At 41.9% G+C, this 24,672-nt stretch overlaps 1 protein-coding gene across 2 annotated transcripts in view; it reads right to left on the bottom strand.

Moving 5' to 3' along the window:
• Nucleotides 1-24,372, bottom strand: part of RAB11FIP1 (RAB11 family interacting protein 1) — a 31,236-nt gene extending 6,864 nt beyond the window's left edge. Inside the window, exons 1-5 of one of the 2 annotated variants that reach the window (XM_016155239.2) lie at nucleotides 23,940-24,372; nucleotides 9,688-10,130; nucleotides 8,084-8,870; nucleotides 5,415-7,301; nucleotides 4,546-4,654 (exon numbers count right to left, since the gene is read on the bottom strand). In XM_016155239.2, coding sequence (XP_016010725.2) covers nucleotides 4,546-4,654; nucleotides 5,415-7,301; nucleotides 8,084-8,870; nucleotides 9,688-10,130; nucleotides 23,940-24,316 — 3,603 coding nt within the window. In that variant the 5' untranslated portion in view covers nucleotides 24,317-24,372. The remainder of the gene's footprint in view (nucleotides 1-4,545; nucleotides 4,655-5,414; nucleotides 7,302-8,083; nucleotides 8,871-9,687; nucleotides 10,131-23,939) is intronic. The other variant, XM_016155240.2, reaches the window with a different exon arrangement.
• Between the last annotated feature and the right edge of the window lie 300 nt (nucleotides 24,373-24,672).

Here is a 24,672-nt window from a genome sequence, read left to right on the forward strand (position 1 = left end):
TGCCTTAATCTTCTTTTTTCTTTTTTTTAAACTTGTTGAAGATATACATTGACAGGGTGACCTCCACTGGACCACAACTGTTCTATTTGTGACTTCCAAAAACAATCTTCAACCAAAAGGTTACATGTCTGGCAAAGAATTCTGGAGATTCGTTGTACAACCATGTGAATGTACCTAACACAGCTGAAATATACACCTGAAAATGGTTCAGATGGCAAATTTTATGTTCTATTTAAAGTTTTTAAAAACTTTTAAAGCAATCTTTTAAAAAAGTTTTGTGTCTGTTTATATATCCTATCAAGAAAAAAGGTAGTCTTGGTAAACACTAGCCAAAAATACATCTTCAAGGGTTTTTAGAACACACTTCCATCATATAAGAACGTTATTTAGTCAAGAATATTGATTACATAAGATACTCTGCAAGAGAGTTTGGGAGATAGGTGAAGCTGACACCTGGAGGGAGCACCAAGCAGGTGTTTCTCGAGAGTGGGGGCCAGGTCCCCACAGGTCCTGATATACATGGGGGCTCAATGATCATAATCTAAGTCTTAGGAAGTCGGAGTTCAGAGAGCTATAACATGCTGTAGGAGCTAAACAAACAGGAGACCACTGCTACACAGGTGATCGCACAAGCTTTTTCAAAGATGGAGTGACATATGAACTAGACCTTGGAAATGATTTACAATTGAATTCCATCCCCAAATAACAGGATTTTGTTTTTAATTATATAAGAAATATTTGCTCACCATGGAAAATCTCAAATACAAAAGAGGGAAAAAATTTTTACCTATAACTCCAACATATAACATTTGGGCCTCCTTCTTATTTTTCCTGGGTTTCTTTATGGTATGTTTTACAACTTTAACATTATACAGAACGTATTTTTATAACTGCTTTAAATTATTATTTTGTGAGCATTTTCCCAGCAAACTTTAGCAAAAACTGCTTTCTTAATGGACGTTTAAAATGTTAATATATCTTAACCATCTCTCTCTTGCTGGGTATTTAGGTTGTTTTCAATTTCAAAATTATATAATAACACTTTAATGAAAATTTATTAACAAAAACCTTTGGTCATATCTCTAAAAATTTCTTTAGGGTAAATGCATAGAATTCAAAAGGCATGCACGTGGAAGGTATTTCGTACCACTGTCAAACAGCTATTCAGTTTAGATTCTGTAATCCAAAGGGAAAAGTATGTAGGACTGTGAAATCATTCCAGATAGCTGATGATTTAAAAAACTATAAAATAATTCAGCATTACAGAAAGTGAGCAGCAGCCACGGAGAGGAAGAGGTGCAAAGAAAATATCCATTAATTCAAGAAACGACAGTGCCTATTGGCATATATTTCCTTCCAGGATTTTTACATTGGCTTCCCCCCACCCCCAACCCCCAACCCCCAACGCTATAATAATAATGATATATATTCAAATTGTATCCAACTTTTTCCATATAATATGACAGATGATTTTTGGATGTAGTTGGCTGTATTATTTTTAAATGGAAGTGTTAAAGCCACCTGAGTAAATAATATACCCCTAGTTATAAATCATCTATAAAGGATGGGGGCCCTAAAAAAAAGAACCCCCCCCCCTAATCCACTATAGTAATGATCTGGTTATTTTTTCATAACTTTAGTTATGCAATTCTTTCTCTAACCTCTTACTTTTCAACATTCCAGAGTAGTCATTTTTATAAATATTGTTTATGCCTTAGTACAAAGCATCTATTATATGGTCAGCCAATAGCAATATCCAGGAAACTTTCTATATTTACTGAGAGTATTTACTAGGTATAGTTCAGGACCAAGAGATTTGTTACAGGCAGGCAAAGGGGCAGCAGTGAGACTTACAAATCATGAGCAAAATAAGCAGCAGCTGCCTTTGTTTTAAGGCAAGTTATTCTCTCAGTCAGGGCCAGGAGATAAGCCCCTGATTAAACAAGCTTTGAAGAGTAAATAAAATGGGAGCCAAGGGCTTTGCTCACTTCCCGAAAGCTAGGTGTTGTTTCTCTTTGGAGCCAAGCTGCATTCCACAGTAAAAGGAAGAGGGGTTGGGAGGCCACTAAAGGGCTCTAGTTTTCATTACAGTCAATCCCTTTTATGCTGTTCTTTTGCCCAATTTCCTGGTAAATAATGGTAACTCCAGGAAGATAAATGCTGCCTCTTCTACACAACCACATAAGCCAGCTGAGCTGGCCAAGTTATGGTACATATTTTGTGAGGGCTAAAACATAGTAGGTACACAGTTCTGGCTACAGCTGGTAATTTTGAGAATTACCCATCAGCATGCATGACAAAGGAAGAGAAGGCAAGATGGCTAGAAGATGCTAACCTATTTTCAACAACCATTTGTTATTATTACTTGGCCTCTTTACCTGAAACTCAGATCTCCAGCTTTCAGTGAACCTTTAGCCCAGCTCCTGGTGGCACAGGTGCAATGAGGGCAGGCAATAACAACCACCTGGCTCTTAAAAATGCTTGCAGGAGTGAAGGAGATGTGAGCAAAAAATTTTCTTTTAAAAACACACAAACTATTTGATGTCCTGGAGTCTATGGGACTGTAAAATCTGTGATTAAGTGAAACTTTCAGATGCCCCGAACAAAAAGAGAAATAAAGTTTATTTTTGCCGACTACAGTTCCCAGTAGTCACTTAGGAAATTCTTCTCCACATGTTTGAAACACAACACATCCTTGCCTACTGATGGTCACCAATCACTTGATAAATCATTCTCCTCCAGTCCATGTCATAATGAGTCAAAGACCAGAGGTCTGCAACAAATCCTTTCTGATTCAGAAAGGGTAGGATGAAGAGACTCTAAAGCAGAGATCATCTAAGAGGTTGATTTTGTTTTTGTTAGGAGGCTGTTTTTTGTTTTTTGTTATTTTTAATGTTAGCCCAAGCTTTTTAAAGACAAGAGACCCTCTAATCCAGCAATATTCTTCCTGGAAATTTAGCTTAAGGAAATAATCTAAAGGAAGAGGAAAGGTTCTTTGTAAGAAATTGCTGACTATAGTGTTATTCATCTTCAAAAACAGAAAATATAAAGTTGTACACCTCAAATTTACATGTTATTAACTAATGTTATCTCGGTAAATTTAATTTTAAAAAAAGGCAAAGAAAAACAGAAAACCACCTAAATATCCAATAATAGGGAAATAGTTAAGTGAATATGGGTGTAACCATTTCGAAAAATAATTAAGTAGCAACATGCAAAAATACTTATATTAAGTGAAAAAGAGAATTGAAGAGTATTTCTATGCTGGCAATGGAGCTAGAAAATCATCATTTTGCAACTACCATAGTCATCAATGGATACTAAAGCCTGTAAATCAAAGGTTGGTGAGGAATAGGGTATTTACATAGTCTGAAATTAATTTCCTGCAAATTTCTTATTAATTGTAAAGGGGAAAAGAGAAACTGGGTGGATACCACCTAAACTAAGTCATCAGAGTTAACACTTCCACTGCTGGTACGAACTGATATAATGTGCCTCTTCATACGATACTCTGAGAAGGACACTTTATTTATATAATTAATTCCTGTCAAGAATGTATAACCTCAACCAAACCAGAAGGAAATATCAGAAGAGTCCAAATTGAAGAAAATTCTACAAAACAACTGATCAAACTCTTAAAAACGGCAATGTCTTGAAAGACAGAAAAGGCTGAGGAACTCTTCCAGAATAAAGGAGACTAGAGAAGCAAGATGACTAAACATAATGAGTGATCTTGGACTGGATGTGGAACCCTAAAAAAGACATTAATGGAACCGTTGGTGAAATTGAAATATAGACTATTAATGAGAAAAGAGTATTATATCAATGATAAATTTTTTGATTTTGATAAAAGTCCTTATTCTTAGAACCAGAAAGGGCAGGATAAAAACACTCTAAAGCAGAAATCATCTAGGAGGTTGATTTCCACACTTAAGCATTTAGGGGTAAGAGAGACATGGTATAAGCAACTTACTCTCAAATGGTTCAGAAAAAAAAATTATGAATATACAAAGAGTGAACAAAGAGGGAGGAGAGAAGGGGGAGAATGAAAAAAGCAAATCTGATAAAATGTTAACAATTGAAGAATTGGGATGAAAGGTATACAAGAGTTCTTTGTACTATTCTTGCAACATTTTTTAAAATTTGAAATTATTTCAGAATAAAGTTACAAGGAAGTATATCTGTGCAATGATTACAATTACAAGAATTTTACGTTCTTGACAAAAGATTAAAAAAAAGTTACATGGAAAAATGAAAATATTTCATTTGAATGGGCCAGATGGTGGGTGACATTTTCTTCTCATTTTAGAGAAGTACCAATGTCAATCACATTACTTGAGACACAAAAAATTCAACCATAACCCAATTACTAAAAGGGAAAAGTAATTATTCAGTGGAAAACGTAGGGGTTTCCAAAGATTATCCAAAGACCAGTTACTCCTGGTATTACCTGCTGACCAAAGAGACGTATACAACGGTGACTCTGGCATGGGTTTTTTATAGATCCCTAGCTAACATGCCTACTACTTCTTGGAGAAGGCATACCTTCATCATGGCTTCATTGATCAAGTTCTCACTGATGATAGTGGCAGTTCCCAAGCTGGAGTTAGCAATCTTGGTGGCTGTTGTATTCATTGGCTTCACAGGATGAAGTCTAAAGAGAAAGGGGAAAGGATTCTTAGACCTTTCTGTAATGGCAAAACCAATAAATGCCCATCTCAAAGATGGCAGCCAGCCAGAGAGAAAAGGAGGGAGAATGGTGACATGCTCTATTCACATCTCCGGTCTAACATGCCAATTTCCTGTGGAAATGAAAGCAGTCAGCACTAGGCAGCTATATGTAAGCCAACAAAGCAAACCCTTAGAGCCAGGTGTTCTGGCATTCTCACAAACCACCTTGTCCTCATTATCAGTGTCAGGAGAACATTAAAGACAGTCTCGTAGTTCTGGAAGCAACTACAGCCGAGGTCTCCACTGTGGGAGCCCCTGCAGAGCCTTCTGTTCCTCAGCGGCATAGAAAGAGCTCAGAACAAACATGCCAGCTTCACATTGGGTGGTGATTAAAGGACGCTTTAGACACTGCTAGGTTTTATCACTCAATCTCAGTTGGTTTCTAAGACCATTAAGATACTGGACATAGTACATCTCTGCAATTTGAGAGCTCCAAACCTGATTGCACAGAATAATTCCTAAACTATTTCTGAAGACTGCTACTACATTCTTGCTACAAACACAGGAATGTCTTGAGGTATCCCCACCACAGGAGACAGCCCTTTTAAAATAGGCCATACCAGCAAAACAGGTGGGTTGCACCATCAGAACATTTGTGTAGTTAGAAAGCCCTAATAACCTGCGAGCAAAAACAAAGGGTGACATTGCTCACATTTATGAAGACAATCTTCCCCGACTCTCACCTGTGTTTGGCTGACCCAGTTCCAGCTGAGACTGGATGTGTCTCCGAGGGTGAGACCCAGGCCTGAAGAAGCGGCTTCCTCTTGCCAGAATTTTCCACTTTACCAGGGAGGCCCTCTGCTGTTGCTTTTTTTTGAGATTCTGCTGTACTGGTGTGGTGAGTGTCAGAGTGTGGACAGCTGGGAAAAGAGTGTGTAGCAGGAAAGGTCTCAGAAAAGGAGGGGCTGGAGATAGGGGGACCCAGGGCTGCACCAGGAGGCTGACTTGGCCTCCCATTTCCTATCAGGTTTTCCTCCTCGCTATTGCCAGGGACCAGCAGCTGTTCATCCAAGTGTGAGCTCTTGCCAAGATGGGATTTATGAATTTCTAAAGCTGTAGTCTGCTCTGAGGAAGGCCTAACAGATACTGTGGGCGCTTTCCACCCGAGGTCATGCAGGCTCTCTGTGGTCACTGCCAACCCATCTGCCTCGCCACTCAGTGCCTTTTCCTTCTTAGGATGGGCAGATAACATGCTCAAGGAAGAAGCTCCCGCTTCTAGAGTTGCCACCTTTGCCGTTTTTCCATCCTCTTCAAGCTCATCTACTCTTTCATCATCCGATGTGACTTCGGGAATTGAAGGGAGGGTTAAGTCCAGATCAGCTATGGCTGGAGATTTGTCGTCTGAGACAGGTTGAAGGTCACTCAGGGGATCAGACAAAAGACCTTCATGATCACTGGCTTTGCTCTGATTTTGAGCCATAAGGGTATCATCCTCCACAATATTAAAGAGTGGAATGTCTTTACCTGAGCTTGCTCTATTCACTGGGCCTTCTAGGGCACTCTCTTCATGAGAGGAGAGGGGAAGGTGATCGGCCATGGCAGCTGGTACATCAGAATTCAGTGTTCTGGGGTCAATCACAACTTCCCTCTCAAAGTCTTCTATCTGGGGAGACTCAGCAGGCTCTCTGTCAGACACATTGCCAGCAGCAGCCCCTACATATCTCAGCTCCCGGGGATTACTTTTGTCCTCTTCGACCAGTTCAGGAGACCTCTCCACTTCCTCTTCCACAAAGAGCTGCTCAGAAAATGACACATGCTTCTTGATTTTCTTTCGGCTCTCATTGACATTCAAACCCACCTCTTCATGTCTTCGCATCACAGAGTCAAGTGGGGGGAATGATCCTCCCACTTGAAGAGGAGGTACCACTTGTTTACTTGTGGAAGTCATTCCGCCACCCCTAACTTTGCTCTCCTCAAAAGACCCGGACCGACCCTCAAAATCTGTGTTTACCCCCGTCGGAGGCTTCCCAGCTGGGCTCCCCACCCTGCCCATTCTCACCGAAAGGCCAAATGTTACTTCTTGGGCCCCTTCAGATGAAGGGATATAGTCTTGTTTTGGGGGAGGAAACCTCAGAAATTCTTCTTCTTGTTGCCCCATTTCAGACTGATTCAGGAGAGCCTTTTCTGACTCATCACCACTGGTATTTTTCTCCATGTCTATCTCACTGCTCTTCTTCGCTGGAGAATCTTCTGGCCCTTTACACTCTGGAATGGGTGTCTGTTTGGAAAGTGATCCCAAGGCACAAGAAAGAGTGTTGGGAACTTGTGTTAAACTCTCCTTTTGCAACTCTGCTTCTAGGAGCAAAGATGGTTCTTCAGAACCAGCCCGGCCCTGGTGGACAGAAGGCCAGCTTTTAATAGGAGTAGATGTGGAAACAGGGGCTGCTACGGGAGATGAGAAAGCAGAAAAGACAGAAGGAGATTCTGAGGACTGTGTCTCTGACTCATGCCCCAACTGAGAAGGGTCAGGTGTCTGACCAGAAATGGAAGAGACAGCAGAAAAAAAGAGAGACGAGTCAGGGGAAGAAGGAAGCCTGGCTGTGGGCTGAACCTCTGGAGACACGTCCAGTCTGCAAAAAGGACAAAATAAAATCTGCAGGTCAGTTGCAGATGCTGCAGGAGAGGCCAAAAAAAAAAAAAAAAAAAACATGTAAAGATAAAGTTGTTCAAAGGGGGAGAATTTTTTTTTATATTTGGGGAGGTACCTTAAGAAGTTAAAGAAGGAACACCAATATTTAACATATAAAAGGAACACTTTTATCACCAAGCACATCTGCCAGACAAAGAGCTTTGTAACAGAAACAGAAAGATCCAAGTAAAGAAATAGCCTACAGTTTCTTCTAGTGATACATAAAAAGCATTTAAAAAGTTCAAAGCAGGAGAAGATGCACCACAAGGCAAACTCATACAGATGATGAAGAGGAACAGACTGTGTGTGTCTATGTGAGTCTGTGTGTCTGTGTGAAATCAAAGTAAGCAGAATCTCAAAAACAACTCTCTCCCACTCCAGACCGCAGAAGTACTGTTAGTAAATGCAAGTCATGCTGAAAAGCAGAGACCCCGAGGACTCAGGCTCTTGCAACAAGGTGCAGAGTAAACACACAGAGAACTGTCACAGGTGTACTTGAAAGCGGACTAAGGGTCTCTCATGAGGATGACATGCAAACCAGTATCAAAGTGCAAGGAGGAAAGATAACATCAGCCTCAAAGGAAAATGTGTGAACTTAATAAACACAGATCCTGCACGTACCACAACCGAAACCTGGAAATCCCAACTTAAAACACTCAGAACCTGCTACACACCTGCATTCCCCTGGGGTCTGAGTATTGCATGAGAAGAACCAAGACTCACCGAGGTTTCACGGCTTTGGTCTGGGGAGCCCTTGCAGAGGCAACAGGTGGCGTCAGTTCCGACATAGGCTCTGGGTCAGCTTCGGGGTCTGTGAGCTGCACTTCTTCAAAGGGGTTCAGAGATTTACCCCATCCAGAGACAGCGGCTGTAGTATCCTTCTCAGATCTTTTCACAAGGTCTTCGACAGGCCCTGGCCTGTCCTCCCTAGGTGTGCCTTCCTTCTCCTTTCCCGGGAAGGTAGCAGGGCTTTCACCTTCACTGCCCTTAGCCATGTCCTTCTTTCCGGTCACCAGAGAAAGCAAAGAGGACTTCTTGTTCTCATGCTTCTTGTTCTCTTTGGTTTCTTTCACAACCTCCAATTTCACTGGAGCCATGTTTTCTCTAATGTCCCCACTGACCGGTGGCAAGGAGGGTGGCAGAGACATGGATTTCGAAGAGTTCTTTGTAGAAGACTCAGAGAGCCTTCTGTCAGAAGACACTGCTCCTCCTTCCCCAGAGTCCTTCCAAGATCGAGGAGCCAGGTTCTCTGTGGATGAGAACAAATGCTTCTTCCTGAAGCCCTGGGGTGATGGGGAAGAAGAAGGGGTGCTGTCCTTGGTCTCACTCTTGCCCTCCGGCTGTTCCACGTAAACATGGTTCCCATTGATACAGACATTAGAGCGGGAGAGGGAGTCAGTCTTAGACCGAAGGCCACCAAGAAAGGAGAGTCCTTCCTTCTTGGGAAGGTTGAAGTTGACCTGGTTCAGTTGCTTTGGATCTGTACTTACTGTTCTCTTGTGAGACATGACTGTGGGAAGAAAATTAAAGAAAAGGGAATCAGAAGTTAAACAAGTGGTTCACAACTGCAGGGAGGGTGGCACTTGTCCGTGTCAGAATACATTTTTGGTCGTCACAACTAGGTGGGGGTGTGCTACTGGCAGGTAGAAGCCAGGTATGCTCCTAAAGGTCACAAAACACATGGGACAGCTCCCCACAACAAAGAATTATCAGGCCCAAACTATGAGCAGTGCTAAGGTTGAGAAACCTTTCATTTAAGCAATGAAAAGGACAGCGCTGTTGGTACAGCAGCAGAATCTGGCCAAAAGTAGGTATTTGGCCAATGAACTTTAAGTTCAAATACACAGTTAATTCAGAGTTAATGAAACTGGATTTCTCAGCTTTTATTAGGGATGTAGCCCATGAGGTTTACACCCATTATTGGGAGTTTGAAAAATACCTGATGAATTAATAAAATATCTGAATTACTGTAATGTTCAATGGTTTTACCTTTAAGTTTAAAAAAAAAAAAAAAAAAAACCTGGATGCACTCATTCTGTTAGTTCCAGAAGCTTGTACTAATGTAAGTCAGTTACAGAGCCAGACATTTTGTAAAAGGAATTTAAATATTCTTAGAAATCAGAGGGCTTAGAAATAGAGAAGGCTTCCTAACCAAGATAATCCATCAGCATTACCACTGTCACACCGTCACCACCATCGCCGTCATTTTAGTAACTGAGAGGCTGAATTAAAATCTTTCTCTTAAGATTTGTTTTTTTCTCTCTCAAAGCAAAGTAAGCTAAGCAGAGGGCGAGAGGCTGAGTAAGGAGGAGGAGGGGGAAACTCACTGTCAGAGGCAGAGGAGGACTCGTCCTCGTTGTCATCATCGTCCCACCGCGACTGGAAGTCTCCAGGACGAAGCAGAACTTTGTCTGACTTTGAAGTAGGCAGGACAGACATGGACTGGGAAAGCGGTGTTTTCTTCAAATTAGACTTGGAAAACAAGGTCTTAATCTTTGACTTCTTTTTCTTGTCTTTTGAAGAAGACTCATCATCGCTGTCGGCTGAGGGTGTCATGCTGGGGACAATGGCGGAAGCGGTATCTGATGCGCTATCCTTATTCTTCCCCTTGATCTTGTCCTTCAGCTTCCCGAATGGATTCCGAGACTTGTCTTTCATGGAAAGGTCAAACATGCTAGCAGTCATGTTGTTTCTCATAAATTGGATGTCAACCTCAATTTCTCCTCGCTCTTTATCCTTCTTCCCTGGTTTGGATTTCAAGGTGTACCATCTACAAGGAGAAAGGCTGAGAGGTCACCTTTGAATTGAAGAGCCTAAAACAACATCCACGATCCCCACTAACTGGCCTTTCCTCTCTATTATTACCTCTCTTCTTTGGGGAGGGGAGCACAGGGCGGGGGATAACGGCAGAACCTGCAGCTGTATTTTTGAGAAGACACCCACCAGGCAAAGAGAGGACCTGATCAGTACCTAGTGTTTCATCACCTAAAATCTTGATTCAATAAGGAGCTATTTCTAAAAATAAATAAAATAAATATTCCATTGAATCATTTCCTATGACTGGTATTTTCCTTCAATAAGGTAAAAATGCAAAGATCATACACAAATAGTTAAGAAGGCAGAATGCAAATTTACAAGTAAACCTCAAAGAAAAGCAAGGGTTTGTAGAGCAGTCCCTACCAGGGAGTAATGGAAAATATAAGATGGTAAAAAGATATCTATGTATGTATGTATGTATGTGTATATATATATATATATATTTTTTTTTTAATGAGTGATATAAGTCACAAGGTGACAACTATTATGATTCCACTCATATGAGGCACCTACTACAGTAGTCAAATTCATAGAGATAGAAAGGAGAAAGGTGTTTGCCAAGAGTTGGGGGAAGAAATGAATGGAGAGTTAGTGTTTAATGGGTACAGTTTCAGTTGGGGAAAATAAGAGTTTTGGAAATGGACGGCGGTGATGGCTGCACAACAATATGAATGTACTTAATGCCTCAGAACTGTATACTTGGTTAAAGTGGTACATTGGTTATGTATCACGATTGTTTACCACACTTTAAAAAGAGAGAAATCGAAAGCAGGCATTTTTCCCTAGCTTAATAATCAGAAATAGGAATATTTCACACATTATTCAAGTATTTCACTTGGTCCTTTGTAAATTACTTCAAGATATGGCAAATGATATCATACAGTCCAACTGCACTGAAAGACAGACTTCGGAAAAGGGAAATCTCTTCCCGGCATTCTCCAGCTGGTGAGCTGCAAGAATGTGCGCCCACCTGGTAGACCACTGCAGAACAAACAGCTCCAAAGACGGCCTCCTGAAAGCCAGCCCCAGTCACCCTCACACACTCACAGCCCACATTCTGACGTTCTTTTTCATGACCTATTTAAGAGCTGAGGGCCATGGGCTTTAAGGAAACGATCGTTTTGCCCAAATAAGCACAATTTCCTCTTTTGCCTTCAGCCTGTCTTGCTCACAGGGCAGATCGCTACCCCCACTATGTCAGCTCATTCTACGCTTTGCGGAAAAGAGTGGAGGGAAGTAGAAACCTGACACTTAGGTAACACCTACAGGGTAGCTGGCACTGTACACACTCAGAAACACCCTCACTGATCTCACAAGCACATTTCTTTATCTCTAAAATGGGATATTACACCCATTTTAGAGATAAAGAAATTGAGTCTCACAGGAGAGGTCAACAGTACAAGGTCTTACAACTATTCAGGGACATAGCTGGATTTTGAATCAGCTCTGCATTTTTCTAGAGCTCGCTCATGCTGTCTCCTAGACCAAGATTTCTGCTTTGCACCCTCTCCTAACTTATCTTTGACGGGCCACCTTTTTCAACAACAGTGAGGAAGGCTCAAATTTAAATTCTTTTTGAGAAAAGTTTAAGCTTTTAATTTAAATGTCTTAAGATAAAAAAGAAGAAGAAGAAGAAGAAGAAGGGGAAAACCCACCGTAGCTGGCCATCAGTCATAAATCATAAGATTTCATAAAGTCCAGTGTACAAAGTCATCAGGAAGAACTTAAACTGCATTATTAAAATAGATCTGAGAAAATGATGTGAGCTATAATTTTGGACCTTGAGGAGAAATCTTTTATGGTTTTTAAAACCACAATCCACAGCAGGAGCGGGGGGTGGGGGGGGGATGCAAGGTCCTTAGAGACAGCCTCCCTACTGCCAGCCTAGTGTCTTTCCAATACATTTTCTAAGACCTAGCCTGGCATAGTTTGCATATTTGTCACTTAGAAGTTGAGAGGATTATTTGTATTTTTCTCTTCTGACAGTCATGTGCTAAATGGTAGCCTTGGTGATGAAGGGTGGTTAGCTTTTGTAAATACCAATTGCAGGCCCTTGAAAAGGGGAAGTTGCTAAAAGCTGAATGTGGAGGCTCAGATGACCACACCAGCCACAAACAGAGAACTTCACCTCTCTACATCCAAGGGAGGAGAGTCAGAGTCAGTCAGGACCCTCTCCCAGCCCTTCCACACAACCTTCTTCTGTTAGCCCATCCAGGGGATTCGAAGACAGTACAGACCCTCAAAGAATGCCACTTGACAGTTCCTGGGGACATGCCCATCTTTGCAAAAACATCAGTGCCAAAGTCTGTTTATTTTGAACTAAGCTACAACCACCGTAGAATCCTCCCTGAGGGCCTATTACTACCTGATGCACAGGTTCCATCCCCAGGTGCTAAAGTAGGATTTGTTTTGGAAACTGCCAACACCACTAGGAGGTGTGAACAGAAACTTTGCCAACTGGTCCTGTCTCCTATTTTCACAAGCAAACCTAAAACCAAACACCAGGTAGTCAAGAGTAGCCACAAGGCAGACGGAATCACAGCAAGTAAGCATCCCATGCAAATGATCAGAATTTTTAAAAATCTGTGCTGGGTTTATTAAAGCTAGAAAGGCAAACAGGAATTGTTTCTTCCACTATCAGTATTATCCTTACCATTAAATTCAAAGAGTTTAAGCAAGTAATATTTGACACAGCATAATTTGATAACAAGAGTAAGAGCCACAATCCATAAATGTCTCACCCTAAGAAATTCCCAAACCAGAGCATGTTTATGGGTTTTGACATTTAAGCATCAATTCAATATTTAAGTGTTTCTGTCCATTTGCTTTTTAGTTCATTTAATTCGAGCACCACAGAGAAGTAGCTCATAAATAATAAAGCCCCAGCATACGATGTCAGTTTAGGTATGTTCTAGCATTACCTTTCACATAAACCCAGAAAGCTTGCATTACCTCAGAAATCAGGGCTGGGTTATTTTCCTAGTCCAAAGGGCAGCGAACAGAGAGCAAGCCATAATCCCAATGTAGTAGGTTTATTTTTAAGCCCATTCTGGAAAAATCCTGTAACCTATCAAAAAAATCAAATGATCCTTCCTATAAACAAATAATTATTTTTACTTAAAATTAAAACTCGGTTCCTCAAAAATGAAAAGAATCTTTGAATACGTAGAAGTGACAGAAAACTGACATAAACTATGCTTTTAAGTAATAACAGATATAGGGTAAAAATTCAAATCATACAAAATGGTATAGAATGAAAATTTCAGTTTTCCTACCCCTGTGTGCCCCTCACTCAGTCAAGTGACAGTCTTGGGCATAAACAAGCAAAAATGCATAGTGTCCAAACAGGCGGCCCTCCTGTTTGCAGGGGGTTTGGATTTTGGTGTGTTTCTTGTTTTGTTTTTTGGGGTTTTTTGGGGGGAGGGGTCAAACATAAGAAAGGCAACATGTAAAAACAGAAAAATTCATTTAAGTCTTCTACACTTTAAAAACAGATGTCTTATTTAGAGCAGTAGGTGATGTAAAAAAGAATGAACTAGGTACAGGAAGAAAAAGCAGCAGGATCTAGGACACAGGGTCTGCCCCCACCCGCTTCGTGTGGCTGGTATGGCCGGGTTGGGGAGCTGCTGCCTGGATCTGCATTGTAACATCTCCTGGCCTTTGAAATACTCCTTTTGAGAACAGCTTAAACCATCCGACCATGCCCAGTTCTCAGGGTTGATTTGCCTCAGAATGCACAGTTTCTCAAACACAGGTAAAGCTGATCCCAGGGGGCCTTCCATCACAATGTGGCAGGGTGAGGGCAGTGTGGCTCCAGCTCTTGGGAAATGAGAAGTGCAGGCATTTGGGATTACACTTGTAAAGGACTGACTGGTATGTCTCAAAAATAATCTTTCTGCAGATGATGCAAACATGTTTTCCCTTTAAAACATTCCTGAGGGCAGATACATACAAAGAAATGATGGCTTCAAGGATTTGGTTCAAACATCTTTACATGCCAGGCACTGGGAATACAAAATGAAGAGGCCAGATCTGCCCTAAAAAGCTTACCCTCTGGTGGGATAGAGAGTGGGCTTACAAACACCACTGCAAAGCGTTTGCGACACTGAAACAACTGCTGCCTTTTCTTTTTAACTTTGAAGCATGAGAAAATAATTAGACATGAAAAGAAGCTCCTGCTAAAAGTACAGTTTCATTGCAAATGAGGACTCTCACAAATACTGTTCTCAGTTAATTTAGACCCCAAGGGGCTATAAGAACTACCTACTTAGGAACCCAGCAAAATGAATTAATATTGTATCCTTGCATTGAACACAGAAAGACCACAGCTGTTCGAATTACTTCAACATTTTAATGTATCAATTACATTAAACTAATTTCAAGGGAGTCTCCTCTCTGAGTCCAGTTTGACCTGAGGGTCAGTGTTGGACTGCCTATTTCCTTCCAAAATCTCAACCATGACTTGTAGCCTGAGTCATCTCACCATAACCAAGCATCATGACACAGGGTATTATGGTCTCAGGTGAGGAAAGAAGCAGGAAGAATAGAACAGCACCTGATGTGGTGTTTGAGACAGAAAACACACTTGCTCTTTCTTAGATAAAGAAATTTTAAAAAGCAGTTCATTAACTGTCTTCTCCCAGGGAATAAAAATAAAACTGAAAAATCCTGTGGGGTTAGCAGTTGAGAATATCTAAGAGGGTTCTGAAAAGAAGTGATTGCATATGGGTAAAATGTCTAGATTCTTCTCTTAGTAGCCAAGCAGCACGGCAAACAGCGACAGAAATGTTTATGACCTATAAAACATTTGCGGTGTGTATCCTGCAGAAGCTATGTAGTTTAACCAGTTTTGTTATTGACCAAGGTAGCTGATCAACATAACCTAACTCTGAAAAGAGAATTACCAGTCAGTCAACCTCCCAAGGTTGACCTTCTCCTCTGCCCACTGGTCAACTGCTTGAAAGAACTTGTAGTAAATCGTGAGAGTGGCAAATGGATCATTTTTGATTCAAATCCCTAAAACAGCCATTCTAGTGGCACCAAAAGGCTATCTGTAGCCACCAAACTCAATCCTAAAAGCTGGTAAATGACATGGTAAAGGAGAGAGAATAGAAAAAAAGGGGGAGTTTAAAATGTTTTTGGTCCTTTCTATATGATTTGCACTATAGAAATCCTCTTAGAAAATAATCATTACAAGATATAGAAAAAATTTTTAAATATACTTTTAAAAAATTGACTCAATCTCCTAATCTGACCATTACCTTTTCATGTATTTTCTTGAAGTCTTTTTCCTGTACATTTTAATAATGACTCTCTGAGAGGCTTGAGGCTTTAGGTAAGTTACATAACCTCTGTGGCTCAGGCTGCTTCTCTGAAATAGGGTTAAAAGCACCTGCCTCATAAGGATGTTATGAAGATTAAATGGCTTAATATATGAAAAGATCTCAGAACAGTGCCTGGTATTAATAAGCATTCAATAAGTGTTAGCTATAATTATTACTTAGTTGTAACCAGAGTACACATGCAATTTTATTCACAGCATGTTATATATACATCATTGCCTTACAGCCTCCATACCCATAATTTCTAATGACTGTATGATAGTCTGTGAAGTACATATGTATCAAAGTTTTACCCTTTCAGATGGTTCTCAAAAGGGAATTTAAGACATCAATCATTCTGATTGACTGTATTCCTAAGTATCCAAACTTACCCATCAAATACAAATGATGATTTACATTTGAAGGGAATGGGAAAAGACTCAATGACAAAATTAGTTTGCATTACATACATATTTTCCAAAATTAAAAAGTATATAAAAATGTTTTAAATATCACGATCAGTGTATATTTTCTGTAATGTATTGAGAGATTTAATGATCCTCAGATAGAACTCTTCAGGGTTTCTACATAGGTAGGAGAGACAAAAAACAGAGGGCTTCCAAACTATTTCAGAGATATGCCAAAATGGCATAATTGACTAAAGTATAAGGATTGAGACATATTTTCTAAGTTGAAAGCAATACTAAACTATTTGTAGGTAAAGACTAAAGGAAATAGTAAAACTGGGGGTCCTTAACACTTCGATGAAATTTAGTTTTAAATCCTAGCTCTAGAAATCATTCTCATTCTCTCTCTCTCTCCCTCCGCCCTTTTTCTACTTCCCTCCTCAGAGACCTGGCCTTCTCCCTGCCCCCCACCAATACTCAGCAACCCCAGAGGCAGCAGCAGACAGTAGCCTGAACCTGACTAATGGTCACACAGTCCAGACCTCTGGGAGCCTAAAGATGACATCTTGACCTAAGTCATGTTTCAGTTCCCCAGTCCTAAGGTAGAATGACCCTCTGGCTACTCTCCCATGAGACCTGACAGAGGGACACTGGAACAGACCTCAGAACTGTCTTCAAGACCTGAAGAAACGATTCATTACCCTTACCTCACGTCCGACCAATCAGCTCCCAGTACAAGCCCAAAACTCTAACCCACAACGTCTTGTGATTTTGCCTTACACAATCTATAACCCATAAGCCATTGAGTTCAGGCTTCTGAGCATTAGCTTCCCATTCTCCTGGGTGGCACCATTCATCAATAAAATAGCCAATATCTCTCCATTGCAATTTTCTGTGTTTAGTGTTTGGCTCTGCTAGTGCCGGGTGGATGAATTTTTTCTGTACTATAACAATAGCAAGTATCAGTATTAAGATTCTCTAAGAATTAGAAAAATTAACACATTTTTTAATCATGTAAGCCCATACCTGCGATCATTTACTGGCCAATTGTTTTTACTTGATCATATCTCAAAAAGTCACAAATGTCTAATATTCTACCATCAGATCAAGTATCTCACTTCCTGCCCACATGTAAATGCCACTGATGTATTTTATGTGGTCTGCCAAAGGATAGTCTCACGGGGTCCTTTATCACTCATGCAAAAAGACCTTAAGGATGTAAAAAGAAGATGTAATGGTTTGGTTCACCATCTCTTTTTTCCCTTTCAACTACAGTTGACATCCAATATTATTTGATATTAGTTTCAAGTGAACAGCATAGTGGTTACACATTTATATACTTTACAAAGTGATCCCCTCTGCCCCTGATTAGTCTAGTGCTCAACTGGCACTATACAAAGTTATTACAATATTATCGACTCTATTCTCTATGCTGTACTTTACATCCTTGTGACTATTTTGTAATTACCATTTTGTACTTCTTAATGACTTCACCATTTGGTTCACCATCTCTTGACCAAGACAAAATAAAACGAACCAACTTCAGTATGACAGACATCAAAGAACATTCACCTTATTCTATACCCCACAAACAGACTCACGCACTCCTCTCTATGAGAGTTCTTGGCAAGGAAGCAGAGTATCTATGGTTTATCTTTAAATCAAGGTTAAGTGCCAAGGAGAAGGGGAAAAAAAAACTCACACCAAGAACATTTTAAAATCCTGTTTTAACAACAAAGATTTGTAAACCTGAAAAGTTTCACTGGCGTAAAATGAAAACCCTGCAGGGCTGGTACTGTAGGAGGCAACACCCTTGAAGAAATATCCCAGGACCCAGCCTACCACTGGTGTCCTGCACACAGGCCACCCATTCTTTATGATCACAAGAGGCCTTTTCAGACCAGGCTTTCTGGAAGCTTTAATTGTTCTACCTAGGTTAGCCTTTTTAATAAAAGAGTACTTATTTAAAAAGTGAAGCAACAGCCACACCTCTAGAAACATTTTTCTGGGATTTCTTACAAATGCCTTCCCTCTATTCCATTCAAAGCCCAGCATTCAGGAGGAGACACTTAATTGCCACTGCCCATTCTCTCTCCACAGGCACATTCCTAAATGTGTCCCTCGGGACACCCTGGAGACTAAAGCCCAGTGATTTTTCTCTAACATAGATTATCTACAGACTTCTCCCTGCAGGAAAGGAATTTCTTGTCTCATTAGCAACCAAAAATGGCCCTTTTGCCAAAGGCATCATTAGCCACCAAGCTGCAGAAGGCAACCTGCCTCTTCAATGTTCATGGACAAACGAGCCTTACCCAAAACTGGGACAGAGAAAAAGCAGAGCTCTGATCTCATACTTCAGACGCCACTAGTCTCTAATCCACTGGGCTAAATGTAAGATTAAACAGTTCCCTACAACCACACAGGCAAAGGTCTACCTGCCCCATGCCTAAGGGACTACAAGCACTCACTCACAGGGGCACTTTATGAACCCTGAGCTCAGTCACACAGCAAAAACAAGACCAAAGTGATCCCTGGGCCAGGAAGAAGAAGGCAAAAGTCAGGCTTGGTCTCCTCCTGAGCCAGCTGGGGCATGAGATATGACCCAGGACACCTTAAGGGGAGTACAACCTACTCGCCAAGTTTTTTCCAAGACAAACAGTCTTGGCAGCAGACCTATTTTCTTAGAGGCTAACACAAGGGTCTGGCGGTTGATTTCGTTGGAATTCAAAGGCCTGGGAAATATAGAAATCCACACCAGTCCCAAAGGCCACCCAGGGAATTGCTCTGAGATAAAGATAAGGCCTAAAATGACCTCCTATCACTCTCTCCATTTGGGCTAGGGCTTCCTAATCCTTCTGGAGCTAAACCAGAGCTAGTGTCTGTCCAAAAGTATAGGACGAGAAGCAGTTCTCTAGAACATAGTATTTTAATGGATAGCTAAGATTATTGTTAAAGGGGAGGCAGAGTGATGTCAGCAAATATAAGTTGGAGTTTTTGGCATTTTAATTAGCACATGTATTGCTTTTAATGTAATTATAACATTTTTTAGTTAATCGCTATAATTAAAATGACATATCAGATACTATTTATAAAAACCTTCCACTGATGGTAGTTATGGAAATACAATAGAAATCTTTGTAACTAAAAGGCAGTTAAAGCAAAAGGAAAAAGGCTCCTGTACACTTACTTTCTTGAATGTGAAAAGCATTTAAATGGCTGAGTTACTTGCTTCCAGAGTTTTATTTTTCATTTATGGGTTTATTTTTCCTAATGTTGTAAATTATTTTTCCTTTTCTTAGTCCTATATTCCTTGAATCAGTGAGTTCATCAGCTGTTTTGGAGCACACCAGTGAGAGTACACTAGCTACACTGTTACAAAACAAAGAACTAGCCTATTTTAAAACTGTAAATACGTGAAGACACACATATACACGCCCTAGTTTTAATGGTGTTTTCTACTAATTCACTCCAACAGCAGATTCAACACATAGGTGTCACTGCCCAAAACTGCCTTTGTAATGGTGACCTCACCCTAGTATCACAGTGACTGTTGGGGAAAGAAAGCAGCCACCACTTCCTGGTTCATTTTCAACAGCAAGCTCTCTTTATTTTATTTGTTTATTCTTATCACTTCCTCTCACTTATCCCCACCCACATCCATTCCATCACAAGTCAGGCCAATTGAGCCTCCAAAATATTTCTGACATCCACCTACCTCTGTCCATCTCCATGGCTATGACTCTGACCCTAGTCCAAGCCACCACCACTGGTCACCTAGACTACTGCAATGAACTCCCATTTTACCTGTCTGATTCCAGACTAGGCTTGCTTCAAATTCATTATCCGTCTAATAGCCACAGTGATTTTTGACAAAGTAGATCACAGCACCCCTCTGTTCTTAATAATTCATTGCTCTTACATGAAGACCTGCCCTCCTCTTCAGCCTCAATCTACACAATCTCTCCAGCTTCCCAAGTGTTCCTGCCTCAGGGCCTTTGCACAGGTGCTCCCTCTCCATCTAGCCCCCTCCTTTACTTTTCACTAGAAAAATTCCTCTTTATTCTTCAGGTTTCTGCCTCAGAGAGGCTATCTGCAATCTTATTTTTTAAAGCATGTCCTTCCTGTGCTTTTCTCTTATGATACCCTGTTCTCTTCCTCCACAGTACTTATCACCGTACATAATTATTTATCAATGTGTTCCTCTGTTTAATGTCTGTCTTCCCCCGCCCCACCACAAGGCTCTGAGCTTCCAGAAAGCAGGGAGTTCATCGTGTCTGTCTTGGTCACCATTGTTTACACTGTATACCAGTACCTGGCACACAGTAGGTATTAAAAAATATTTATGAAAAGTGTGACTTTAAAGAAAAAAAGCAGTTAGAACTTTTCTCATGTTAACCGAATATCTTACAAATGAAATCGTAATCAAATAACAGCATGAGAAACACAAGGAAACATTTCACAAGACTGAAACAGTGACTTTGAGTATCTTCCTTCCTTCTTAGTCACTTCATTCCATAGCCATAAGCAGGTTAGGGTTTACCCCAGAGCAAACAGAGAACTGTTCTAGGCACTGAGCTATCAGTTTCCTACACTGGAGTGGGAGGGGACTGCAACCTGGTGAAAAGTGGGAGGGTTTCCAGTAAGGCCCAATGTTATCTTAAAGGGGAATCCCAAGGAAAAAAAAAAAACATAAGCAGTACCAACATTGCTCAAATTTTCCAGTCTGTTACAAAAAACCTAAAGGTATAAGCACAAACACTGACAACTGTTTATAATTTGTGAATTATATCTCTATTGTCATCTCTAAGGCATTTCCCTGTATCCAACTCCCAGAAAAACAATTCTCTAGCCCTTTCTGCTTTTTAATAATTCAAATTTCCTTTGACAACTTATTACAGCATCTTATTACTCCTACAGTTCTTCAAAATAGCTAACCTTTATTAATATCCGAATCCTTTCATATACAACCAAATTCCCTCTTAAATGTTAAAGAGATATAAGAAAATGACTTTCCATCATACACACTCTCTTTATATCTGGAAGACTATTACGGTATTAAGTTTCGTGAAACTTAGTTACACAACAGGCTTCCAGTTACCAGCCTGAATGAATATTTATTTTAAACTGTCTCTGAAAGATAATTTCCCCAAATTTTGATGCTCTTAGTATCCTATAAGGATTTTTTTAAAAAAAAATCAATCTAGGATCCCAAACTACATGAGACAAGAGAGCTGAGCAGAGAATCCTACATGTTAGTCATCTGATTCTGCCTCTCAGATTCATGTCTGTTTTATGACCATGAGACTTAACTGATTCCCATTTAACCAAGGCCCAACTGGGACTCCATGTCTTTAACAAACAAGTATAAATGCTAAAACCAATTCATTTCTATTTCTTAACTAAAGGAACTATGTACTCTTCCCCATTAAGTATATCCTATCTATATGTCAACCTGTCTGGTGTTTTAAAGATATTTGTCTTCACATTAAATTTAAAGCTCGCAAAATCTGAGTCCTTTTAAAAACCATAGTCTCTTGTTTCCAAATATATGATAGATGGGAGCCTATCGAGAGAACAAATGGAAATATTAGCACAGTCAGCTCTTAATGCTTTGAGTTTCAGCGTCTGGATCCATGACAAAAGTCATACTCTGCAGGAACAATCTTTTTTTGCTATATGAACATGCACACACACACAAACCTATACACCAAAATTTGAGCTCTTGTTGTTTTCTGGTTTTTAATGTGTAAGGTGGAGTCAAACCATTAATAACTAGTTCAAATGACTTTCCTAGCCCAGCTAGTTTCTTTGTTAAACTTCCATCTCTCAATGTATACCTCAATCTCCATATCTCAGCCATCTTGAACGCCCAAGTGATGTGCCCAGCATCAGTTTAACTAGGTTCCCCCAGAACCTTGGAAAGTCCCAGGAAGTGATAGACGGAAAGCTTGCAGTTTCACCTACGGCTAGAGGAGCAAAGAAGGTTTCCTTTGCAATTATAAAAAACTCATCAACTAAGCACCATTCTCCTACGAGCTGATACTGTGACTAAATGGTAATCAGCTCACATAATAGAGATAGGAATAACAATCTAGGTTTAGGATTGCATTGGAGAGAGTGAGAAAATGAAGATGCAGAGACTAAACCCTTCTTGAAATAGGGAGCCTCAGGAGGTTTTCATTCTTCACAAAGCAGTAACAGAACTTTTTGAATCTATACACGGAACCCAGAAACATCTTACAAACATCAATTAAGTTAGGCAACAAGCTCCATTTATATCAGGGAAACTTGGGTTTTGAGAGACCGAGCAGCCTGAAGCCCAACAATGAGTTAGGACAAAAGTGGGCACCAGATCCAGGAACCTAGAGTCCCCATCTGTGGCAGGAAGATATGATCTCTATTTCGAAGGAATAAAATGTTCCTGTAAGAAATAGATGGCAGAGAGTAATGATAATATACACGTATCTTAGGTTGGGACCAGACAAAGGACTGCCAACAGCACCGAGCTGAAGTTGGAAAGGAAGCCAATCCGAGGCCCCAAATGGCATTTAGTCAAATGGAAAATTAGCATTGCTTGAGCCCCTCCTTAGCAAAGCTGCTGCTCACCTTATGGCTTGTAAACTGATGCCATGAAGCTATCTCATCCATTCTTACCTCAAGCCTCTCTATTTTTATCTGACTTGAGTTCAGAAATGCCTATTTATCTTTGGCCAGATAAGCAAATCGGGTATTACATTTGCAAGCACGTATGCTGAAATTGGACCCACCCTACAGAAAAAGGAGTCTGGTAACTTCAAACCCTCTAGCTTTTCTTGTGTCTCTCCCAAGGGAAAGCTACAATACTGCTTATATCTAAAACACAATGTGAATCAGTGTGCTTCATAAACTGTAGGGGCTAGGTGGTAACATGACTGGCTTGCGTATTTAAGGTCCAGCAAAGCAACTAATTAAGGTAAGTGAGGCTAGCTTTTGGTATACTAGATGAGCATAATCAAATAAATGTTCCATAAGCAAACAGTCTATTCCAAACACCTGTGAAAAAGAACAAATAATTTGGCAAGACCTTGGAGTAAACTGGGTTTTGCCCAGCTTTCCCTGCAGGAGTGAGATACCTTACCACAGAACTCTTGACAGCTAGCTACAGGTGAGCAGCCATCCCGCCCCCCAAGCCCCCGCCCTCACCCCGAGTAGGACCAGAGAGAGCCTGACAAACTCCAAAGAAAAACAATGCCCATTTCCCAGTTCAGCTTGGCAAAGGGCAGCCCCTGGCTCCGCCATCACTGGGAAATCCTAATATTGGGCCCAGGACAAATAGGGTTAATATTTTTCAGTCTGAAAGTTAAGACTAAGCTGTTCTAGCATTTTGAGGGGAGGGAGTAGGGTCAAATTCCCTTCACCAGCCCTTTAGGCTGGGGGTATGAGTGAGAGATAGCCATCACCCGGCAACCTGCATTCCTCGGCCCCCACCTCCACCCGCCCCGCACTGTGATGCCCCTGCTCCGTCCCTGGTGGGCCTCTAGGACCAGGGAGTGCCAGTGGGTTTCACTCCTCCAGTTAATCCTCCCTGCCGCCCTGGCCCAGTCAGTCATTCTCACCTCAGTGCTCGGTCCAGTGAGATACCGAGGAGGCTTTCCACATAAGCTAATGAGTATATCGAGTATACACACTACCTACACTGAAAACAGGAATTCTCAGCCCACATTAATTTCTATTCATCAAAAATTCATAAAGTGCTTACTAAGTTCCAGGCGCCGAGTAACGTCCTGCGGATGCGAAAACGTCCCAGGCACCCTCCCTGCTTTCAGAGCCCACACATTGAGAGAGCTGGGGCGCGACAGCCAAAGTTGTTAAAGCTAGGTGGAGAATACTACTACTGGTCCAGGAGATCCCTTTTGAAAGTCATCTCTCCGTGCGTCCTCTAGGGTCACACCAGCGCCCTGACTGCCACGCTCACTCTAAAAGGATCTCAGCGCCCAGGCCACCCTGCACTTCCCGCGTCTCTGCTCCTCGTTCTCTCCCCCGTCCCGCACTCACTGAGTCTTCCTGCGGCCCTGGTCCCGATGCAGCTCCTGCAGGTCCACCTCGGCGCGGCCCAGGAATTTGTCGAGACCGAGCAGCGCTCGGTGCAGCACGGTGAGCTGCAGGGTGGCGGCGGCCGCGGGCGCGGCCCCGGCGGACAGTAGTGGCGGCAGCTCGAAGGTGGCCTCCTCCCGCCACACGGGCGCGCCCAGGCTGCGCTCCGACACCGAGGTGGCATACTTTTCCTTGCCCACCTGGATCACGGCATACGCGTCGCTCGTGCCCCCAGGGCCCTTAGCCCGCAGGCCCCGCGCCTGCAGCACCGTCACCTGCACGTGTGTTGGAGACCACACGGCCCCCGGACCCCGGCCCGCCGAGGCCGCCAGGGACATGGTGACGGCACAGTAGTCCGCTGAACACCGAGAAGATCGCCGCAACCCGCGGCCTCTACGGCCCGCCCCGCCGCCCTGGCCACTTTAAGGCTTCCGGCCCCGCCCCCCCCAGGGCCCGCCCCTCGCGCGCGGCCCCGCCCCTCCCGCGCGGCCATCCCTACCTGCGCGGCCCCGCCTCCTCTGCACTAGGCTTCCCCGGCGCCAGGGCGCTGGCGCAGAGCTGGCACGGTGAGGGCAGGGGCGGGGCTTGAAGAATTCTGGTCTGAGAGGTGGTAGGTGAGTGATGGGATCCTCAACTGCCACAGGTCGCACCACCCTACAGGAACTGGCCGAAGCAGTGCCTTGGGAGTCACACC

Source organism: Rousettus aegyptiacus, unplaced genomic scaffold, assembly GCF_014176215.1.
Source record: "Rousettus aegyptiacus isolate mRouAeg1 unplaced genomic scaffold, mRouAeg1.p scaffold_m13_p_11, whole genome shotgun sequence".
In the NCBI taxonomy this organism is placed as follows: Eukaryota; Metazoa; Chordata; class Mammalia; order Chiroptera; family Pteropodidae; genus Rousettus; species Rousettus aegyptiacus.